Below are 21339 nucleotides of genomic sequence, written 5' to 3'. Positions count from 1 at the left end.
CGGAGGGAGCGCAGAGCTGCCCCCTGCGCTGCCAGTTAAAGCCACGCGAGGGGCCCGCGCCCGGCAGCTGGACGAGGCAGGGAGGCTGTTAACGAGGCGCAGAGCAGATGAAAGGGCAGGACGGAGCCTGTTGTAACAAAGCATCTTTCAAACCACCACACGATGGCACCAGCCCCGAAGGGACCATTGAAAGGCCTCTTTGTCCAGCCCTTGATCACACCCGCCTGACCACAACAGGACCCCGAGCCGAGCTGAGCCGAGCCGGACACACCGGCCCGATGGCAGGCGGTGGAGTCGGTCCGCATCACTGTAATAGAAAGAGTCTCCCGGCTCGTCAGTGACCTGCCACGGCGGGGCAGAGGGGCCCCGAGAACGCACTGGGGGAGGCTGGTGTGGAGGTGATGGGTGCTGGGCCTCGGTGTGGGCGGGAAGGGCCGTGGGGCGCAGGTATGCACGGTGCTGGGTGGGGCACTGGTTGGTGGGAGGGGGCTGGTTGCTCCGTAGGGTATGGACAGGTGAAGGGACACGGGGGTTGATTTAGAGGACACGTCAGTGCAGGACGGGGGGTCACTCTGGGACACATGGATGAGGAATGGGGGGCTACACACTGTAGTTGACAGCCCTTAAGATGTTAGGCCAAAGGTACTTAGGCACTGATGTCAATGGGAGTTAGGAGCCTAAATACCTTGGTGCTTGACCCTGCACAGTGTTTAGGACCTTCGCTCCCCTGGAGGCCCATGGAACGTAGAAGCTGCCCAGTGGTGCAGTGACACCTAAGGGCTAGCAGCTCCCATCCCATCTAGGAGGGACAGGCCGCAGGGGGGAAAGACACCAGTGCTGTGAGCTGGGGTCAGCCCCACTAGTGCTAGCCCCACTTCTTCCCATCTGCACTAGGGTTTGCAGCACCGGAGCTACCTCCCCACGACAGACTCGGAAGAGAAGAGAAGCCTAGCCAGAGACGAGGGAATGGAAGACAGTGTTGGATGTTTCCTTTCTGTGGCACTCAGTAGGGTGACCAGATGTCCCCATTGCATAGGGCCAGTCCCAATATTCGGGGCTTTGTCTTACATAGGCGCCTATTTCCCCCCACCCCGTCCTGATTTTTCACACTTGGTCTCTGGTCACCCTAGAAGTTAGTGAATTGTCTGTTTGCAGACAGGTGTGACTGTTTCCAGCTTTGCATGGGGAGGACCAACCCTGCGGACAGCGTTCACCCTCCACCCCTTACTGTCTCGTAGAAGTTGTGGCAGATGCAGCGTTGCCAATGCTCCTGATTTTATTGTGACGCTCACGCTATGCTGTGTTATTCCGAAAGCCCCAGCTCCTGGTCTCCTGTTATTTTGGGCGAATGTCAGCTTTCCTTATCCCTCCAGATCCTCCCTCAAAGCTGCAGCCGTGGCAGGAAAATACCATTCCCATGGTAGGGTTCTGAAAAGTTATAATGAGCGATTGTAATGTCACACCGGGTGCCCTGCTCTCTCCTCCGGGGCTGTTTGCCGGCTGTGTGTTGGGATGACATTGTGCACAGGAATAATACTTAGCCAGTTAGGAGTTGTTTTGCCATGGGCTTTGCAGAGGCAAATAGTCTGGCTGTGAAGGGAGAGGGAGCAGAGACACAGCTGGCTAAACTGACAGCCAGCTCTCGGATCGCTACAAGCGTTCCACCATTCAGACCATGCAATGCTGTGCACAGATACGGCCCAGAAGGTTTTCTGATTATTTTATTATTTTTTGTACAAGGAGCAGGAAAGAATCCAAGTCCGTGTCCCCCAATTGGCACTTCCACTTATGTGGGTGCCACTTCTACATGGTTACCCACTGGTGTCCACCCACTGAAACCTCTCACACCACTTCTGCATGGCAAGGCTATTCTCATGTGCCCAGGCCTCCCCTGCTACTTCTGGAGTGGATAGCCCTGGGTGTTCCTACTGCTGCATGTGCAGCAGTAGCTCGTGTCAGTGACAGCAGCTCTTGGCATCTCTGCTGCTCAGGGCTGCTCTCAGGACACCGCTGGGTGAAATTCAGGTGGGATGCCCAGCCAGCAGGGAGAGCCACACTCCGTTTGCCGTGAGGTTTATGGCGGATATTGCAGTGGGGTGAGAGAGCAGCTTGCTCCATGCAGCCTGTTTCATTTCAACATGCCCTCCTACTTTCTCCCCACAGAGACAGGGGTGGCAGCATTTGCAGGGGGAATCGAGGAACGGAAGAGTTCAATGTGCAAAAGAAAAGCTGCACCCCTTTCAGATACTGCCCGATCATCAGAATCCAGAGCACAGCTGCACCTAGGATGGTTTGCATCCCAGCACTGGCGGGGCCTAGGAGGAATTTCCTCGTCACACCCCGGAGTGTGAAGAACAGAACAGGAGGCTAGGGATTGCGGCTTTAGAGCACTTATAGTTTGCAGGGCAGCTGTCCTGCTGGGTAATTAGTATAAGCATTGATCGATAGCTGTTGTTACCCTCCCTCTCGCCTAAGATCAGAGGACATGCAGCCCTGGGGTCACCTTTCCAGCTTGCAGCAGTTGCCAGCACCTGATCAGGTATTTCTGCTCAGCATAGGCAGAGCCTGGTATTCTGTTACTGGCCCTTATTTCAAATGAGCTGAGTTAAGAAGCCTGCCCAGGATGGGTCCTTCTGCTGCTGGATTCTCTTCCCTCCACTGCCAGGTTTTTGCTCTGAGGCCTGTTTACAGAGGGAGAGCTGTTGAAGAGAGCTGGGGGCTTGGTGGGTGATCCTAATGGAGAAAGGTAGCAGGCTTGCTGGTAATCCTTTCAGCAATGTGAACAGCTGGTTGAATGCTGGGAGCCTGAATATAGCAGTGGTGTGGTTTACTACAGCGCCGCATGAGCCCCTGCGTGGATGAAAGGAGGGAGCTGAGCAGCAAAGGGGAAACAGGAGGAAGGAAAGCCAGGGCTGTGGAGTGTGTGAGCCTAACTGACAAGTGCAGTGGTGGATTACAGTGTGGCCTAATGGGACACTAGGGAGTCTTGAGTTCTACCCCCGACGTTGTTGTCCTGCGTGCTAGTTTACCTGTGCCTCGCTTTCCCCATGGAGATGACAGCTTCTGCTCCACAGAGGGGCTCTGAGATTTGTTGTTTGCATTCCAGTAGCACTGGGGGACCTAGGCAAGGCACTGGGCCCCACTGTGCCAGGTGCTGTATGTTTTAGCTGGTGCTTTCAAAGTAGCGTAGGGGAGGGGCGAGCAGGTTTGCCAAGTGTGGGTGGGATTGGTGGTGAAAGGGCTGCAAGGAATTATAAACAAGGGAAGGAGGAACGAGCTCTAGGGATAAGACACAGCCGGAGATGAGGGGCGGTGGGATTACCCCAAAACCTCGGCCTCCAAAACGCGCCCATCCCCTGCCTCTAGAGGGTGCCCACGGGGGCGGGAGGAGGAATAAGGGGACAGCCCATCGCCCGCCTCTGCCTCGCCTCGTCTCGCTCCGCGGCGCCTCCCCCGCGGCCGGCGCCTTCTCGCCTTCCCCCGCTAGGTGGGACTGTGGGGCTCGATCCGGGCTGCGGGCGCCGCCGCCGCGCTTCAGTGCGACACCAGCCCCGGCCGGCCGGGAAGGAGGCGGCCGCTGCGCAGCGAGGCTGACTGTGAGTGCGGTCCCCGGGGAGCGGGGCCTCTCGGAGCCGCCGGGCCCCGCCTGCGCTGGGCTCCGCGCCTTGGGGAGGCTGGGGCGCGCTGGCCTAGGGGAGCCGGGGCGCAGGCAGCCAGGCTGGGCCGGGGGAAGGAGGGATGACCCGGGGCCAGCTGCAGGGGCCCGGAGTCGCTCCAGCAGCGGGGCGATGCTGCGGGGACTGTCGGGGCGAGGCTCTGGCCGCCGGGTCCGGCCTTCCCGCCGGCTTCCTCGCTGCGGCTGGAGGCGGGGACGTGGGAGGGGAAGCGCCTGGTAAACAAAGGTGTGTCCCGGACACTTCAGCTAGCGAGGGGCAGGGCTGGGCCCGGCAGCCCGGAGCGTCTCCCCGCGTCCGGCCGGGCACCCCGCAGCTCTGCGCCACTGCGCACGGGTGACAGACAGACAGACAGACAGACTTCTGCTCTCGAAGATGCCCAGGAAGGCCCAGGTGACAGGGCCACTCTCGGCCCACGCAGGCGAGCCTGGCACGCTCCTGTCTGCAAGGGATGCCCTGCCAGAGTGGCTGGAGCAGGTCGTCTCGGAGCAGGCCGCCCTGGGCCAGGCCCTGGCCTCCCTCTCCGAGGAGCTGCATAAGCTGGCGACCTGCCTGGAGGAGACGGCCGGCGGGGTGGAAGCCCTGAATGCCAGTGTGGCGAGCACCCAGAGCTGCGTGGTGAAGCACGCCGGCCTGATGAGAGAGCTGGCCCGGAGCAGCCTGGAGACGGAGCGCTGGCTGGAAGATCTGGAGAACAGGGTGCGGGCCCGGAATGTCAGGGTCCCGGCTACTGTGGGAGACGCAGACCTGATCCCATTCTTGGAAAACCTGGTGCTGACTTACCTGGGCTTACGGGCGAAGGAATCTCCTATGCGTATAGAAAATGCATACCGGCTTCCCTGCAGGGGAGCAGGCGGGAGTGCCCGGGTGGATGGCGGTGGCACTGTGCTAATGACCCTCTCTGATTTCTGGGCCTGAGAGAGAATTCTGCGGGCGGCCCGGGCCTGCCGAGTGGCTGAATTCCACCGCCACGAGGTGGCCTTCTTCCCTGACCTCAGCCCTGCCACGCACGCCAGGCGGCAGCGCCTCGTGGCGCTCAAGCAAGAGTTTGTGAAGGAGGGGGCTCAGGCCTACATCCTGTACCCTGCCAAACTAAAAGTCCTGTGCCAGGGACAAACCTATGTCTTCAGGGATTGCGCGTCTGCGGCCTGCCTGCTGGATGAGATCAGACAAGGTAGTTGGTGCAGAGAGCAAGGCAGAGGCTAACATGAAAGGCAGAGGGCCAGTCTGCCCATGAGCATTAAAGAGCCTGGGAGACTTGCCACTGTGCAGTGCAGATTGCGAGTTACCTAGGGACACACTGAATAAGGGGGAGTGGTGTGCGCCCTCGTCTGTTACGTGGACAAGCTGCTCAGGTAATAGGGAGCCTCAGATAATTGAGGTCTGGAGTGTCCAAGGCAGTTGCTTTCTCCCTGCCCAAAGCCTCCCCTGTTTTTGGTTCTACTCGCCACAGAATTCTTCCTCCTCTGTATTTACGTGCTTCGATTGTAAGCTCTTGGAAGCAAGGACTGTCTTTTTGTTCTGTGTTCCTGCGGCACCTAGGACAATGGGGGTCTCGTCCATAGCTGGAAGCCCTTGGCCCCACCACAATACAAATAATAAATGAATGTTGCTGTGCATCATTAAGCAGCTATTACCTTTCACCCCAGAGGTGGCTGCATGTCAGAGGTGGAAGAAGCGAGCTTCCAATGTCACTTGCAAAGTGCAATGGGGCCCTTCTGGATCGGGCATGTCAGTTACCATCACGTCACTTACTCGCCTCTTGATGCCCCTGCAGCTTTCAGCCTGAGGCAGGAGATCTGCCCTACAGGCCAGTGCCTGTGGGGAGAACCGGCCCCTGTTCAAAGGCCTCATTGCCTCTGGGTGTTTGTGCTTTGAAATGCTGCTGGGCAAGCTTTCAAAGCCCTGCACGGCTGGCAAATAGCGTAGAGCACGTGCCCAGCCTCTGGGCTCTCACTGCACCTTGCGTGGTTTGCTGCCTGGGCAGGCCTTGGAAACTTGTCCCTGAGCCTGAGCTGCTGCCTGCAGGACATGGAATAATTGGAGCAGCTCCCAGGTGCTGGGCCCATCAGTGCTGTCTGAGAACAGCAGAGTGCAGCAAGCTAATGTAGCTCTGATGTGCCAGTCACACGTGGCGTTCTTCACGTTCACGCCAAATCTTTCTCCGATTACAGAAAGCATCTCCCAAGCAGCAAGTACGGAGTCGTTTTCCCTTGCAAGCGTGTCTCTGCTTGTGAGCCTCCTGCCCAGTCAACTCTGTATGTGCCCTTTCATCCCCTCTGCCCTGCGTGGGGGGAGCTTTGCGCCGGTCGGGGCCTGCCAAAGACTCCTGACACATTGAACTCCTGGTGGGGAGAGTCCCTCTATGGTGGGGTGGGGTGCAGTGCATTGCTCTGTACATCAAAGGGGTGTACGGGCTGTGCAGGGAGGGAAAACCCAGCCCAGCGTTCTGTTACTCTGCTAGTGCTGGAAGCACGGAGCTCAAGGCTGCCTGTTCTCTCGGGCCGTGCTCTCTTGTGACGTGCTGAAGTTCAAAACCTGTCTGTGGAAGGGGCTGGATAGCTGAGGAGATTGAATAATGGGCTGTGGAGCCTCTCACCTCCAGGTCACCTGCTCAAACCCTGCCCGGGTTGGTGCTTCCTAGCAGGAAGCTCTGTGGGCCCTGGAGATGGGCCGGCTGACGTGGGTGCTAAGTTTCCTAAGTAGTAGAACATGCATCTGGGAGCAGCTCCCTACAGGACCAACCAGGCACGTGCAACAGCTGTAACTGGAGGGGAGGGGGAGGCTGGAAGGGGGGCTTTTTGCCCCCTACCATGCTGGGGGATCTGGAGAGAATCTGTCACCTGCCTCTTGGGATCGGGGCCATGTTTTCTCAGGGCTGTTGCATGTCCTGCAGGTGGGCTGGGGGTGTGTGTGTGTGTGTGTGTGTGTGTGTGTGTGTGTGTGGAACATTCAGCCCGGAAGATTCTGGGCGGTTGGGAGACATGGGCTGGGGGGGGGCGCAGCAGGGAGGGTAAAGGGGAGGCTGGTGGCGTGCATGGGAGGAGATCAGTGTCAGGGCCTGTGGGGGTTAGAAACCCCAGACTCTGGGGAGTGCCTAAGGCTGTGAAAGCCCCGGGGGGGGAGGTGTCCTGTGGCTGCCATTGGCCTGGGTGGGCCAGGCTGGACTTGCCTTTGCACGGGGCACTGGTTTGTTGAACTCTTCCTCTGCGCAGGGAACCCCCAGCACTAGCTGGTTCCCAGGGGTAAGAGGTTCGGGGCGGGGGAGAGGATCAGTGAGGTCAGCTGTCGCTACTGAACGCAGCGTGGGTCCTGGAGTCGCCGGCCCGGCCCAGCCTGGAGTGAGCTAGGAGTGAGCGGGGCAGGGACACCAACGCCAGCGGCTCCCCTAGACAGGGCGGGACCCGGCCTGAATTGGCCTGTAACCCTGGGCCTGCAGTGCCTCGTCCTAGTGACCGTAGCACCAGCCTTTCTGCACCCCGCTGCGTTCCCCCAGTGTCTCTTCTGGCCCATGACCATGCATGAGATCTCAGGGGTAAAGCAGGCTCCATTCCCCTTCTGCCCCCAAAAGCTGGGGACCAGAATCCACCGTGGCTCCCCGCGTGGTGTCCTGGTGTGTGGGCGGGGAAGGGCGCATTCCTTAGCGGGAGGCTGCCCTGGGGGAGAAGCAGGGCCATCTTAGTCTGTGTGTGTGCGTGTTGATGGAGTATCCGTCCCTCTCCTGGTCATTGCTGAACTGTGAGGGCCCCGGTCTCCGCTCCGGTGGCTGGGGGTGGCCTTGCGTTGTGCTGTTGGCGCCGCAGCGTGGATCCCCCTCTCGGCCGCTCACTGTCTCTCTCCACTCCCCTTTCAGAACGGCGGACAATGGCTTTGATTCGCAACAGGCTGGGGCTGCTGGTTCTCGGGGTCCTGGTCACCTTTGTCCTCTACCTGCTGCTCCCTGCCATCCAGCACGAGAGGTTCACCTCCCGAGCAGACAGCCACAAGCCGCAGGCCAGGGCAGAGGAGAAAGGCCAGCGAGACGCCAATGCCACCGTCCTAACGGGGACGCTTGCCGGGAGCCCGTCCATCTTGTATAGAGAAGGCTTCCTGCTCCAGAGAGCAGGGACTCCCAGCCCCAAAAGGTGGGTTCGTCTTCTGGCCGCCAGAACTGGTTCTGGGGTTGCCCTAAGCGATCTGTGTCTGGTGGTGGACACTGGATCAGCTGTTCCAACTCTGTGCTCTTATCCCAACTCAGAGGATGAGCAGGGCCTGGCTCACCTGGGACGTGAGTGGGGAAACTTCCAAGGAGAACCCAGGGGCTTGTGATTCAGTAGCTGGTGCTACTCTGTAAATCAGCCCTGTTTGGTGTTGGGGTGGGGGTGAGCTGTGCCCCTGAGGGGCGCGTGGGGGGGGAGGGGGGAATGGACCATAATGCCCAGTTCCTGACCACTTGTAGTCACTATATATCCTTTGCCACTCCTTGCAAGACTTAGGGGTCTTATCCCAGGTGCCCATCCCAAATCTTAATTACTCTTAAATGGCTGCCCACTTGAAACCCCCACAGGGGTGGTGTTTGTTTGGTGAGCTCTGAAACAGCTGCTGGGTTCCACCCCAGAGGTGGCTGCACTTCTCTGTTGGGGGAAGTGTGTTCAGCAGGAATCAGTCAGATGTGAATCTGGAGCCAATGATCCAGAGGCCACCATGAATTTGAGACGATAAAGGGAACAAACAAAAGAACTTATGTGGCATCTCTCATCCTGAAAACCCTGAGCTGTCCTGCTGGTCAACTAGCACAGAAACAGCCTCCCCTGCAAAGATTCTGGGGGCCCAGCTGCAGCGGGGTGGGTCCCACTTCTCTCTTGGCGGGTGCCCCTCTAACTGCTGTCATGTCCTCTGCAGGCTGGAGGTGGTTTTGCTGCACGGCCAGGCTTTCACTTCCAAGACGTGGGAGGAGCTGGGGACGCTGACCCTGCTTTCAGAGGAAGGCTATCGCTCCGTTGCTATCGACCTGCCCGGTAGGAATATACTACCCACGTATCCGAGTTAGTGTCTGCCCACAGCCACGGCTTCCCTCCCCTTCTGCCCACCTGGCACGTGCCGCAGTCACTGTACAGCCCCGTGCCCCTTTAAGCGGTCAGTTTCACAGAGTCACGCATTCTAGTGCTGTTCCCTGCACAGACCGTGCCTGTGCCCCCTGGATCTCTTCCTGTGCAAAAGGCTGGGGCTTTAGCAGGGATTTTGGTTTTGCGACACTGTTACCTGCTGCGCCAGAGTCATGGCAGGACTTGCCAGTGCGAGTCCTGCTGGATCCAGACCCGGCATGTCTGCTAATTGGGCCTGGAGGCAGGTGTCAGTAACGCCCTCGCCTCCGCATTGGAGCTGGGGGGAAGGTTACGATGGTGAAACCTTCCTCCTGCCTGGGATGCTTTAGCCTGGGTCTTTGGGGCACACTAACCCCTCCTCCTCCGCAGGCTATGGCAGCTCCCCGCCTTCTGAAGCCGTCTCCACCGAGCAGGGCCGAGTCGCCTTCCTGCAGCGTGTGCTGAAGGAGCTGGGGATCCAGAGGCCAGTTCTGATCAGCCCGTCCATGAGTGGCCGCTATTCCATCCCCTTTGTCCTGGTGCACGGGGCGCAGCTGCGGGGCTTTGTGCCCATCGCGCCCGTGGGGACCCAGGAGTACACGGCGCAGCAGTACCAGCAGGTCCAGGTACGGCAGGGGATGGGGGAGGGAGACGTCTGCCCTGCATTTTCCAGGCAGGCCCGTCTCAGGGCCACGCTCTTCTCCAGGTCACTCGAGTCCCTTGTGCCATGCCCTCAGGGCAGGCGGGGCTCCGTTGCCCGTCTCCCGCACCTCCGGCTGTTGACGCTTTCCCCATCTCTCTGCAGACGCCGACGCTGATTGTCTACGGCGAGCGCGACACCGCCCTGGGCGCCCAGTCCCTGCAGAGCCTGCGGCAGCTCCCGAAGCACAAGGTGGCGGTGCTGTCCGACGCCGGCCACGCCGGCTACCTGGAGAAGCCTCGCGAGTTCCACAAGGCGCTGCTCGCCTTCCTGGGCGAGCTGCAGTGAGCGGGGGCCCTCCCGGGGCCGGAGCCGCGTGGCTGGGACGCTGACTCTCTGCCCCCATCGCGAGGGGCTGTGGGACTCGCTGCCGGCCGGGGTGGGGACTTCTCACCGCTGCCGCCCTCCTGGCTGGCTGATCCCACAGCGACTGGGGCTGCCGGGGAGGTGAGAGCCAGGAGCTTCGCCGGGGACTCCTTTCCCAGCTGGTTGAGGGGCTGCAGAATGTCTGTGCCCCAATTTGTTCCGCCCCCTGATTCTGGCGGGAGCTGATTGCTTGTTGGATGTCGTCAGCCTCTGCAGAGGGGGCGCGCCAGCTGCCGGGGTTCTGGCCCCGGCTCTGCCACGTGTGTCAGGAGGTATCCCGTCCCTCATTCAGCTTCTGGCTGGGCTCTCCTCTGACGCGGTCCTCGCATCCGGAGCTTTCTTGTCTCTCCTGCCCTGTCTCTCTGCAGGGAGCCCGCGCTAGGCCGCAGCCCAAGGGGGCTTTGCTGCTGAATGGCGGCTTGGCGTGTCAGCCTGGGGTGCCCGGGCATGAGAGCAAGCCGGGGGTGGGGGTGGGCCTGGCGCCCTCCTGGGGCTTGGAATAGCTTTCCAAATGGCCTCGCTGCAGAGTAGCTGAGCATCTCCTGCGGCAGGGACGGGAGTACAAGGGAGCTCCGGTGGGTGAGTGCTTGTGTCCAGTGGTGGGTTTTGTTGTTTGTAGGGGGCGTTTCATGGGGTCGTTGCCCACGCAGCAGGTGCAGTTGGCACGTGCTTGATCGTACCCCTCTCCTGGGGTGGGTGAGCTTCCCCTGCCAGGCTGAGGGGAGGGGTCTTCGTAGGAGTCTGTTTTGAGGCCAATAAACCATTGGTACAGTGCGTGCTGGGCGTCTCTGTCTGGGACAGGCTGGCAGAGTGAGGCCCTGCCGGGCGGGGTCTATTGGCCCACCCCCACGGGCAGTGGGCGGCTCCTGCACCCCGAAGCTGGGGCTTCGAGCGGGGAGGCTGGCTCCTAACTACCATGAGCCGTTGGTGCTGCCCTGGAGCTTTGTGTCCATAGCTGCCCTGTGTACAGAGGCAGCCAGCTGGCTGCATGCAGAGCCGCCTCGGGCGCCCCGAGCTCTCCTGGCCCTGCCTCTCCTCCCAGGCAGGTCCCGTAGCAGCCAAGAGGGCGCTGGCTGCTTGAGCCCATCCTGCAGTAGCCTGGGGGCCTGGCAGAGCAGAGACCCCCTTTACGTGCTGCTCGAGGGCCGATGGAGCTGTCGCTGCTGGGCCGGGGGCGGGGAGGGACCTCTGCTCTCAGGGACAGGGATTGCCATTGCTGGGCAGCACCTACCCCAGTAGGCCCGGATCCTTTAGGGGTCCCTACCAGCAGTGGGCTGCTGTCTGTGCTCCTGCTGGAATCCCAGGGCTGGGCAGGGTGGAAAGGCAGCGTTTGCTGGGGAGCAGTCAGGCAAACGCCCCAGTCCATGACAACACGTTCCCATCTCTGTTCTCAGGGGGCTCGTGGCCTGAGTTGAGGCTTATCGCTGCAGTTCTGCTTGTCCCGGAACAAGCGCAGCCCGTCCAGCACTTGGATTGCAACCACCTGGGCCAGACCCCAGCTGGTGTCCCTCACTGCAGCTCTGACTTCCTTGGCGCTGGGCTGAGTTTCTGACCTAGAGTGATTCCAGGCTCATGGCTAAGCCTCGCCAGGGCGCCCTGCGGCATTTGTTTGGCCAGAAAATGATGTCAGTTTCTGCCACTGTTACAACTCTGCCAAGCCAGTCATTAGCCTCTCTGCAGGTGTTCCCAAGAGCCAGATAAATCATTTCCCGCCCTCCAGGGCTGGCTTTACTGCTCCCCTCTCCCAGTTGAATAGAAAGGACAAATCATTACATGGTGCACCCAGCTGCCTGAGGGGAATTGATCAGACTTCATTCATCCCCTGCGTGTGCTGTGTTCCACCCCAGACCTGGCTGCATTTCGAAGAAGTGAATCTAGCTAAGTCTTATACCATGGCTTCTGCGATACAGCCACCCGAAGGGTCCCAGACAGGATTTAACTAGCCCTGAAAGGCAGCACTGTGCGGTAAGTTCCCTGCCCCTTTGTCCCCAGCGAAGTTGTTCTGGAGGGAAGTCATGCTCGTCTACTTCCAGGCGCCCTGATTTTCTCCCATGTGTGTAGGCACCCATCTCTTGATCACAGCCCCCTTTTTTAGGTGGTCATGGGATGGGACTCCCTTTGCCGCTGTCCCTGGATCAACCAGGAGGGGTCACTGCACAGCAGTGCAAAGTGGTGTCCATGCCGGTCAGATCTCCTCACAGCCCACGTGCATCATAGATGCTCCCTCCCCATTGCACGCACGGCTTAGTGTCTGACACGCCAGGATCTGCAGCGGCAGCGTGGCCCAGCAGTCAGGGCGCAGTTAAATTCAGCGGGACGTGGGCCATGATGGCGCATTTCCAGGCAGCGAGGTGTAAATCAGTCTGGGGCGTACGCTGGCAGTGGCGCATTGCAGCTGTGGGTGATCTGCAGCCCTGAGTGCCCCTGCCGGACCGGCAGCTACAGTGAGACAGCAATGATGATCCATGCTGCCTTCGGGGCAGGGGCTGGGACCACTAGGACCCCACTGATGGAAGCGGGAGGAACTGTTTAAACAGTTACAGTGAATAGTGAACCAGTGTCCTCACCATGCTGCTGGGGGCAGGGAAGAGCATTAATCCTGGTTTATAGATGGGGAAACTGAGGCAGGCTGTGACATGACTTACTGATGGCTGGAAAGGGGAGTGGGTGTCCAGTCAAGGATCAGAACTTGAGCTCTGGCTGCTGGTCCTGTGCTTGGACCGCTCCGATGGGCCTCTCCACTGAAGTTAAGGTGCACCCCGCATGGGGCTTTTGGTTTGGCCTAGTCTCCCTGGGCTACTGCCAAGGGGGACACAGAACAGAGTAGTTAAGGCAAGTGTTGCAGGGGGACTTGGCCTCTCTAAGGGGCACAGGGACGCGCTCTGCCTGGGAAACTGGGCTGGGCTGGGCTGGGGGTGATTGGGGAAGGTGGTGGTGGTAATGAACAGCTGGAGAGCTGAAGTGAGCTCCTGAGATGCACCAGGAGAGAGTCTGGCTGGCTGGATTCTTATAATGCGGGGAGCCAGCTAGCTCACTCAGGAGAGAAGGGAAAACCTCCACAGGCCCTTTCTGGGGCAGAGAGGGAGGGCTGCGTGCAGCAAGGTGGTCCAGGTAGGAGCCTGAGGAGGGGTTAGGGAGAGGTCCAGGGTCTGGAGGCCTGGAGGAGTTTGAAGGGGTAAAGGCTAGAGGGAAATGGCCCTGTGCGCTGGAATCCTGAGCAAAGCACAGAGGAGCCCTGAGCTGGAGTGAATTCTTCAAGCCAGAGGCGTGGGGTGAGCTGTTCTGTATGTGAGCGACTGTCCCGGGTGAGGAGGTGGGAGCTGCAGGAAGCCCCCAGCTGCAGGCGGAAGATGGTAGTTTCATTACCTGCGTTTAATGCCGTTAAAGGGCATTAGTGAGGCCGCTGATGCCCCAGAAGGGGGGGGTGAATCTGGGGCAATCTGGCTGGAGGGCCAAGTACCCGGCCGAGCCAGCTGAATGACAATACCACCAGGGGGCGCTTCAGCGAGGTGAGCCAGGGCTACCTCACAAGGGGGGTGCTCTGGGACGGGGAGGCCCATCACATCCAGTTATAAACTGACCACCAGCAGTAGCCAGCCCTGCAAAGGGCAACGAAGGCCATGTCAGCCTTTCTCGCCTGGTGTCCTTATTCCTTCCTCAGCTCTGGGGCTTAGTTTAAGCAGGAGGGGGGAGGCCCGGCTCCTTTTCTGCATGTCTCACTGACGCACTGCGTTACCTCGGCCTAGTCCCCTCGGCTACCATTTTCCAACTCTTATGTCTCAAATGTGGCACTTAACTGTAGAGAGAGACGAGTACGGGGGAATGGCCTGATTCTTTCAGAGGTGCTGCCGCCGCCCCGATGCAGTCAGTAGCGCTAAGGGCTAGACCCTGCCAGAAAAACGGGCCGTGGCATTTATGCACCTGTACTGAGGCGCCCACATCTAGAAAATGCGGTTGCCTTTACCTCTCTGAGCCTCAGTTTCCCTGTCTGTAGAATCTGGCTGCTGATCCCGGCCCGCCCCATAGGGAGGATGGGAGGCTAGTCCCTTTGAATTCCTCCGCTTGGAAGGGGCCATGGGAGGGTCGGGGGAATGGTATCAGCTGGGGCAATTCAGAACCTGCCCTCAGCCTCTTTCCTTCTCTGCCCTGGGTTTGCAGAAGGCAGGAAGTGACCCTGGGGGAGGATGTCATGATCCCAGTGCAGAGGAAGAGAACCTTGCAGGGGATCAGGGAGGAATTTTCCAGGGCAGCACCGCCAGTGCGTGGCAGCCGGGCAGAGGCAATCTGCTCCCACAGGACCAGCAGCTGGTGTAGCATGGCAGGAGTCCCTTGAGCTGGGCTGGTTTACGCCAGCTGAGGGCATTGGCCGCTGGCAGAGGCGGGGCTTGCCCCCCAGTGGATGCCCCCGTGATGTGGTCTGGTGTGTCCTCTGGACAGCTGCCTTCTTGCTTCTGGCTGCAGTGAGCAACGGGGAGGCCTTGTGACTCTGGGAGGCCTCGTGACTCAGCGAGGTGCCAATCCTGAGAGCAGATCCAGGAGCAGCCGAACAGCTCACTTGCTGCTCTCGATGGCTGTGGGAGTTAGTGCCAGGTCCGTGTGCCGGTGGGCTTGGCAGCGGCCGTGCAACGCGGCTGTCGCTGAGTGCAGGGCTGTGTCTGACACCAGGCTAGATCTTCCTAGCGCCCACAGCAGCCTGGCTAAGTGCAATGCTGGCAGGCTGGTACTCCCGGCTCCTCTGCTCGCCCTGCAGTCGTGGGTGGCCCCAGCTCTCATGGCCTCTGCCCTGAACTGAGAGGAAAAGCTCCTGCTCCCCTCCCGATCCCAGCCAGGCCCCGGCAGGAGCAGGAACTGGCTGCCCCCCCAGGGCCAAGCTTCTGACTGACGGCACGGCGGAGAGGAAATGCCCCTGGCTGTGCTGCAGCTGGGAATGTGCTCAGTAGACAGCAGGGTCCCTGCTGCTGGGCTGCGTTCCCACACTAAGGCCTGGCCTCCGCTTAAAACATAGGTCGCCGTAGCGACGGTGTTCCCCTTCGGGGCATGAGGAATTCACCCCCGTGAGCACCTGAGCTATGCCAACCTCACCCCCGGTGTAGAGCAGCGAGGTCACTGGTCCCTCCGTCGCCCCAGCTACCACCACTGGGAGAGGCGATGTTCCTATAGCAACCGGAACCCCCCTGCTGGCGCTGTAGGAAGCGTATAGCACCCGGCGAGTAGACAGGGCCTAACTCCGCAGGAATGGTAGAGCCCAGCTCTGAGCTGCTCCTGTGTTTGCCAGGGGTGCTGCTCCCACCTCTGCTCCAAATAATCTTCAGAGGGCTAGCTGAGCAGTCAGCAGCCGTGCAGGTGGTGGACAGTGCAAAGTCCGGGTTCTCTCTCCCTTTTGCCCTGCAGCTGGTTAAACTTTCTGCTGACCATCACGCCCGGGTGGGAGCGACGCGGCTGGGTCGTCCGTCGGGGCACAGCCTGACCGCTGGGCAGCCACTGCATTTTGGGGGTTGAGCACACGACCCATCTTGGCTCTCACCGGTACTCAGGCCAGGTAATGCCCAGCCCCAGGGCAAAGGAAACCAGAGCCTATTGGGGATCCCTCATTTCCCCCCGTTCCTTCTGGAGGGAGCTCCCTGCTCCCCCTGCAAGTCCAGGGGAAGGAAGTTAGTGAGATTGCTTCTCTTCACTCTGTCTCTGGACTCTCGCCCCGCACCATCTACTGGGAACCTGCCTTCTGTGTGGTTCCTCTGTGTCTTTCCATTGATAACCAGCCCCTTCAAAATAACCAACCTTCCCTCAACCCCCTGTAACAACAGAGGGACTCAAGGGAAAGCTCCCCAGACATGGCTTGACGCACAGCACTGACCTCAGCCAGGAAGCCTCACTCAAGTTATTTTACCAGCCTTCCAAGCCAGGCGGCTGTTTACTCCAATGCACAAAAGCAAAGATGCTCTCTTGAGCTCTGCAGATGCCCAGGGGGTATCTGTGTTAGCAACCTTTTCTGGGATGTTTACTGATGAGTTGTATTACAGTAGCACTTATGGCTATTACCCGATGCTGTCATAACAAACCAGGCCCTGTTTGGACGAGCTCCCACGTTGGGTTAATGACAAGATGCAGTAAGTGGATGAAATAATTAAAAGGAGGGAGGGGAAAGAAGGATGAGATTAATCTGTTCTTGCATGGACTTGTGGCGATTTTACTCCTGTGGGCAGTGTATAAAAGATGGATAAAACACATGGCATCATTAAATCCATTTCCCAAGCCAGCAAGTGTAGGCTAAAACCCACTGTCTTGCAAATGGGAAAGAATGGGGAATCAGAGCGGGATGTGATCTCAGCTGCAACAGATCCACCAATGACCTATTCCCCCTGCAGGAGATGCCCTGCAGGGCTAGCCATTCTGCGAACATACAGGGAGAAAATGCTGGCTGGCTGCCACTGAGCTGTTAAATCGTCATCTATGCCAGGACTTAGCCCTGCTAAACATTGACTGCATTACCCCTGGAAAAATCAGATTCCACTGGCTGGAAAAGCACTAGGAGGCCTGCCGTGCCTTTAAAAAAAACCACTGCATCGTTATCACCCTCTCCTCAAACTAGCTGACGGTCTGATTCAACCCATTCTACTTTACAGGAGCAAAATCGGGGCCCCAAATTTAAAGGCTAGTTGCAAGAATTGGGACAAATCCCCAAGAGAGACTTGACTTCCGCAATTCAGATATGCCATGTACGCAGGGACCCCCAGCAATAATGGCTGTAGAACTGAAATGGGTCACTTGTCTCCCCCTAAACTTGTGGTGGTGTCACAACCAAACCAGCGCCCTGTAGCTCGAAGACCTAAAGGATCAAGAACTAAGTCCAGATGAGAACAGTACGCTCCCGTGTGTCATCCCGTCCAAGCCAAAGCGTGCTCCACACACCAAGCAAACACCTCCGCCACCGTGTCTGAGTCACTTGAAAGGGTAAATCCAACCCAACCATGGTACAGGGAAATACACAGTCTTGGTGAGTGCAAACCGTGGGTGGAAACGAGACGCAAAATACACCATGCAAATCTCAGAGAGGCGAGCCGGGGCAAGCAAAGGAACTGAAGAGTCTTAAGCACAAAATATGAGGGAGCATGAGCGGCATTTCCTCAGAGGGTAGGAAACTCTTACTCAAAAGGCAATGAGGAAAAACTGCATTATCCTGGGAGAAAGGAAGGAGGTGGCATGGTGGTACTTAGAACCCTCCCCGTGGATGAGGAATGGAGACTAATGCCATATGAACCCATGAGATCAAACGTGAGTGGGAACACCAGAGCAGCCAGACTGGGTCAGAGCAAGGTCTATTTTGCTCAGTATCCTGTCTCCTGACGGCGGTCCATAGAAGGGCTTCAGGGGGAGTGTACAGAACAGGGTAATGATGGAGTGATCTACCCTTCTCTTCCACTCCTGGCTTCTGATATGCAGAGGTTTAGCATCACCCCAAGTATGGGGTTGCATCCCTGACCATCTTGGCTAATAGACATTGATGGACCTATCTTCCAGGAATGTATCTAGTTCATTTTTTAACCCATTTATGCTTTTGGCCATCACAATGTCACAGAGCAATGAGTTCCGCAGGTTAGTTGTGGATTGAGTAGAAAAAGTACTTCCTTTGTCTTAAACCTGCCTATTCATTTCAGTGGATGTCCCCTGGTTTTTTTTGTATGGAAAGCCCCATCCTGAGCAGATTGTATCTACTTCCCAGGATATATAATAATATCTAGTTCCTCTATAGCGCTCTTCATCAGTAAATCTCAGAGCAAAGGAGGTCAGCATCACTATCCCCATTTTACAGATGTGGCGACACGATTTGTCGTGTGGTCTGTGTCCCTCTTTTACACTTTGGCAATGCTTCTATGATTTGTCTTGCCAACACAGTAGAATTGAATTGAAAGTATGGGGGTAGAGGGAGTGAGAAAAGGGGCGGGAGGGGGATGATGTTGGGTAATTAAAAAGGCACTAGGTTAAATGTTGGTCCTGGTCCACTGATCAATCCTTGGAAGTGATCCTCGGTGTTTAGAAAAACTACAGTTGGTTTGTAGAAATCCAAGACCCAGCGTGGAACAGGGGTGGACTGGAATAGCAGGGCTGTGGGGCGGATGGTTGGGTTGAGGGGCACTAGCGGGGTACAGGTGGAATAGGAGGGGGTGCTGCAGATGGTGGGACGCTGGCAGAGCTGAATGCGGATCTCAGGACTGGAACAGCAGGTTGGGTTGCAGGAGCCCCCCCCCACCCCCCCATGTACTCTCCCATTGTTCTGATTCTAGGGGCAAGAATAACAAGGGTCTGGTTTTGTTCTGCCCGTTGCCTTTTGAAGAGCGCAATGCCATTGCCTTTCACACACACCCCCCCCTACACATCCCAGGGGCCACTACCCAGAGTTGCTAGGCTAACTCAGCCACCTGCTCTGCCTGTGGAAGCCCTGAGGAGTTTGTCTTGCAAGACCAAAGGAGCCCCACTCCTGTCGCTTTCAGCTCCTTGAAACAACCCCTTCCAGCACTTGGTGCCCCCTTCCCTGCCCATCCCTTTCACCATGCACAGTGCACGGGGGGTGGGGCGGGCAATGAAGGGGGCAAATGGACCCTGGCTGTGCACACTGCCAGTGGCACAAAGATGTCTGGATTTCTATTTTAAACCCCGCATGTTGGTAGGGGAGATGATTTTCTTCCCCAGCAGCTAACTATGGGCACAGAGCGGGCACCACATGTACTCCTGGTAGCTGATTTCATTTCATGTAGACAGCCCCAGCTGTGTGCCCCTTGGATTTCCGGTGGGCAACAGGGGTTTAACTGCCTTTGTGCCTCTGAAAATCTCCACATTAGCCACTAATGAGCCTTTCTAAGCTTTCCCTTAGGAACTGGCCATTCAAAACCTTCACGAGCCCTTTACCAAAAAAAAAAAAAAAGTCAGTGGCGTTACTCCAGATTTCCATCCATATAAGTGACACCACATCTGAGCCACAGCTGATCTTAAGACAACAGTATTTACTGGGCTTAAAGCAGTGGTGGGCAACCTGCGGCCCATCAGGCTTCTGAGCGCGGCCCACGAGACGTGTTAAAAGTTGCTCACGCGCGTGAAAGAATCATACCAGAAGCACACTGATTGGACAAGTTGTTGTCGAATTTTTGGCAGCTAAAATATTTTTGGAATTTGGATGTTATATTATTGTAACATTAAGTAATTTTCTGTAACTTGTTATGAAATATTTGGCCTGTATTAAACGTATTTAAGATTCTTCCTGAGGTGGTGGTTAGTGCATCATGGCTGATTTCAATCTTGTGGCCCATTGAAAGAAAGAAGGGCCACTCATGCAGCCCACTCACTAGCCGAGGTTGCCTCTCGCTGACATAGAATCATAGAATATTAGAGTTGGAAGGGACCTCAGGAGGTCATCTAGTCCAACCCCCTGCTCAAAGCAGGACTAACCTCAGCTATATCATCCCAGCCAGGGCTTTGTCAAGCCTCAGCTTAAAAATCTCTAAAGATGGAGATTCCACCACCTCCCTAGGTAACCCATTCCAGTGCTTCACCACCCTCCTAGTAAAAAACTTTTTCCTAATGTCCAACTTAGACCTCCCACCCTGCAACTTGAGACCGTTGCTCCTTGTTCTGTCATCTGCCACCACCGAGAACAGCCTAGCCCCATCCTCCCTGGAACCCCCTTTCAGGTAGTTAAAGGCTGCTATCAAATCCCCCCTCATTCTTCTCTTTTGCAGACTAAACAAGCCCAGTTCCCTCAGCCTCTCCTCATAAGTCCTGTGCTCCAGCCCCTAATCATTTTTGTTGCCCTCCGCTGGACTCTCTCCAACTTGTCCACATCCTTTTTGTAGTGGGGGGGCCCAAAACTGGACACAATATTCTAAATGCGGCCTCACCAATGCCGAATAGAGGGGAATAATCACTTCCCGTGACCTGCTGGCAATGCCCCTCCTAATGCAGCCCAATATGCCATTAGCCTTCTTGACAACCAGGGCACACTGCTGACTCATATCCAGCCTTTTATCCACTGTTACCCCCAGGTCCTTTTCTGCAGAGCTGCTGCCTAGCTCGTTGGTCCCCAGTCTATAGCTGTGCATGGGATTCTTCCTTCCTGAGTGGAGGACTCTGCACTTATCTTTGTTGAACCTCATTAGATTTCTTTTGGCCCAATCCTCCAGTTTGTTTAGGTCACTCTGTATCCTATCCCTACCTTCCAGGGTATCTACCACTCCCCTCAGCTTAGTGTCATCCACAAACTTGCTGAGGGTGCAATCTACCCCATCCTCCAGATCATTGATGAAGATGTTGAACAAAACCGGCCCCAGGACCGACCCCTGGGGAACTCCGCTTGTGGCCGGTTGCCAGCTAGACATGGAGCCATTGATCACTACTCGTTGAGCCCTGTGCTCTAGCCAGTTCTCTATCCATTTTATAGTCCATTCATCCAACCCATACTTCTTTAACTTGCTGATAAGAATACTGTGAGAGACAGTATCAAAAGCTTTGCTGAAGTCAAGGTATATCACATCCACCGCCTTCCCCACATCCACAGAGCCAGTCACCTCATCATAGAAAGCAATCAGGTTGGTCAGGCATGACTTTCCCTTGGTGAATCCGTGTTGACTGTTCCTGATCACCTTCCTCTCTTCCAAGTGCCTTAAAATGGATTCCTTCAGGACCTGCTCCATGATCTTTCCAGGGATTGAAGTGAGGCTGACCGGTCTGTAGTTCCCTGGATCCTCTTTCCTCCCTTTTTTGAAGATGGGCACTATATTTGCTTTTTTCCAGTCCTCAGGGACCTCCCCCTGTTGCCACAAGCTTTCAAAGATAATAGCCAATGGCTCTGAAATCACATCAGCCAATTCCCTCAGCACCCTCGGATGCATTGCATCTGGCCCCATGGACTTGTGTATGTCTAATCCTTCTAAGTAGTCTTGGACCTGTTTCTTCAGCACTGCGGGATGTTCGCCTCCTTCCCATTCTGTGCCATGCAGTACAGCAGTCTGAGAGCTGATCTTGTCTGTGAAGACAGAGGCAAAAAAGGCATTGAGTACCTCAGCTTTCTCCACATCCTCCATCACTAGGTCGCCTCCCTCATTCTGTAAGGGGCCCACACTTTCCCTAATCTTCCTCTTGTTGGCAACATGCCTGTAGAAACCCTTCTTGTTCCCCATTCACGTCCCTTGCTAGCTGCAGCTCCAGTTGTGCTTTGGCCTTCCTGATTTCATTCCTGCACGTTCAAGCAGTATTTTTATAATCCTCCCTAGTCATCTGACCAAGCTTCCACTTCTTGTAAGCTTCTTTTTTGTGTTTAAGTTCACCAAAGACTTTTTTGTTAAGCCAAGCTGGACGCCTACCATATTTGCTATTCTTTCTGCACATCGGGATGGTTTGCTCCTGTGCCCTCAATAAGGTCTCTTTAAAATACTTAAAGTATCATATTTCTCGGCACTTACTTCCTCATTGCCTACAAGAATCGTGTTACTCCAACTCCAGACCCACAAGTGAGGTTGCTGGCGGCCTGTTTTTCCTAACCCCAAAA

At 56.9% G+C, this 21339-nt stretch overlaps 1 protein-coding gene across 1 annotated transcript; it reads left to right on the top strand.

Moving 5' to 3' along the window:
• Positions 1–4484: 4484 nt before the first annotated feature.
• On the top strand, positions 4485–10577 carry LOC137161739 (protein ABHD14A-like). Its single transcript, XM_067561179.1, is given in 5 exon segments — positions 4485–4848; positions 7528–7798; positions 8556–8671; positions 9128–9363; positions 9543–10577. Coding segments are annotated over 5 exon segments (1170 nt in total). The 3' UTR covers positions 9726–10577.
• The last annotated feature ends 10762 nt before the right edge of the window (positions 10578–21339 follow it).

The sequence above is a fragment of the Emydura macquarii genome, unplaced genomic scaffold (assembly GCF_026122565.2).
Source record: "Emydura macquarii macquarii isolate MOO-44397 ecotype Brisbane River unplaced genomic scaffold, CSIRO-AGI_Emac_v2 contig_2369, whole genome shotgun sequence".
Lineage (NCBI taxonomy): Eukaryota > Metazoa > Chordata > Testudines > Chelidae > Emydura > Emydura macquarii.
The sequence above is the reverse complement of the archived record's forward strand: the minus strand, read 5'-3'. Positions and strand labels throughout refer to the sequence as shown.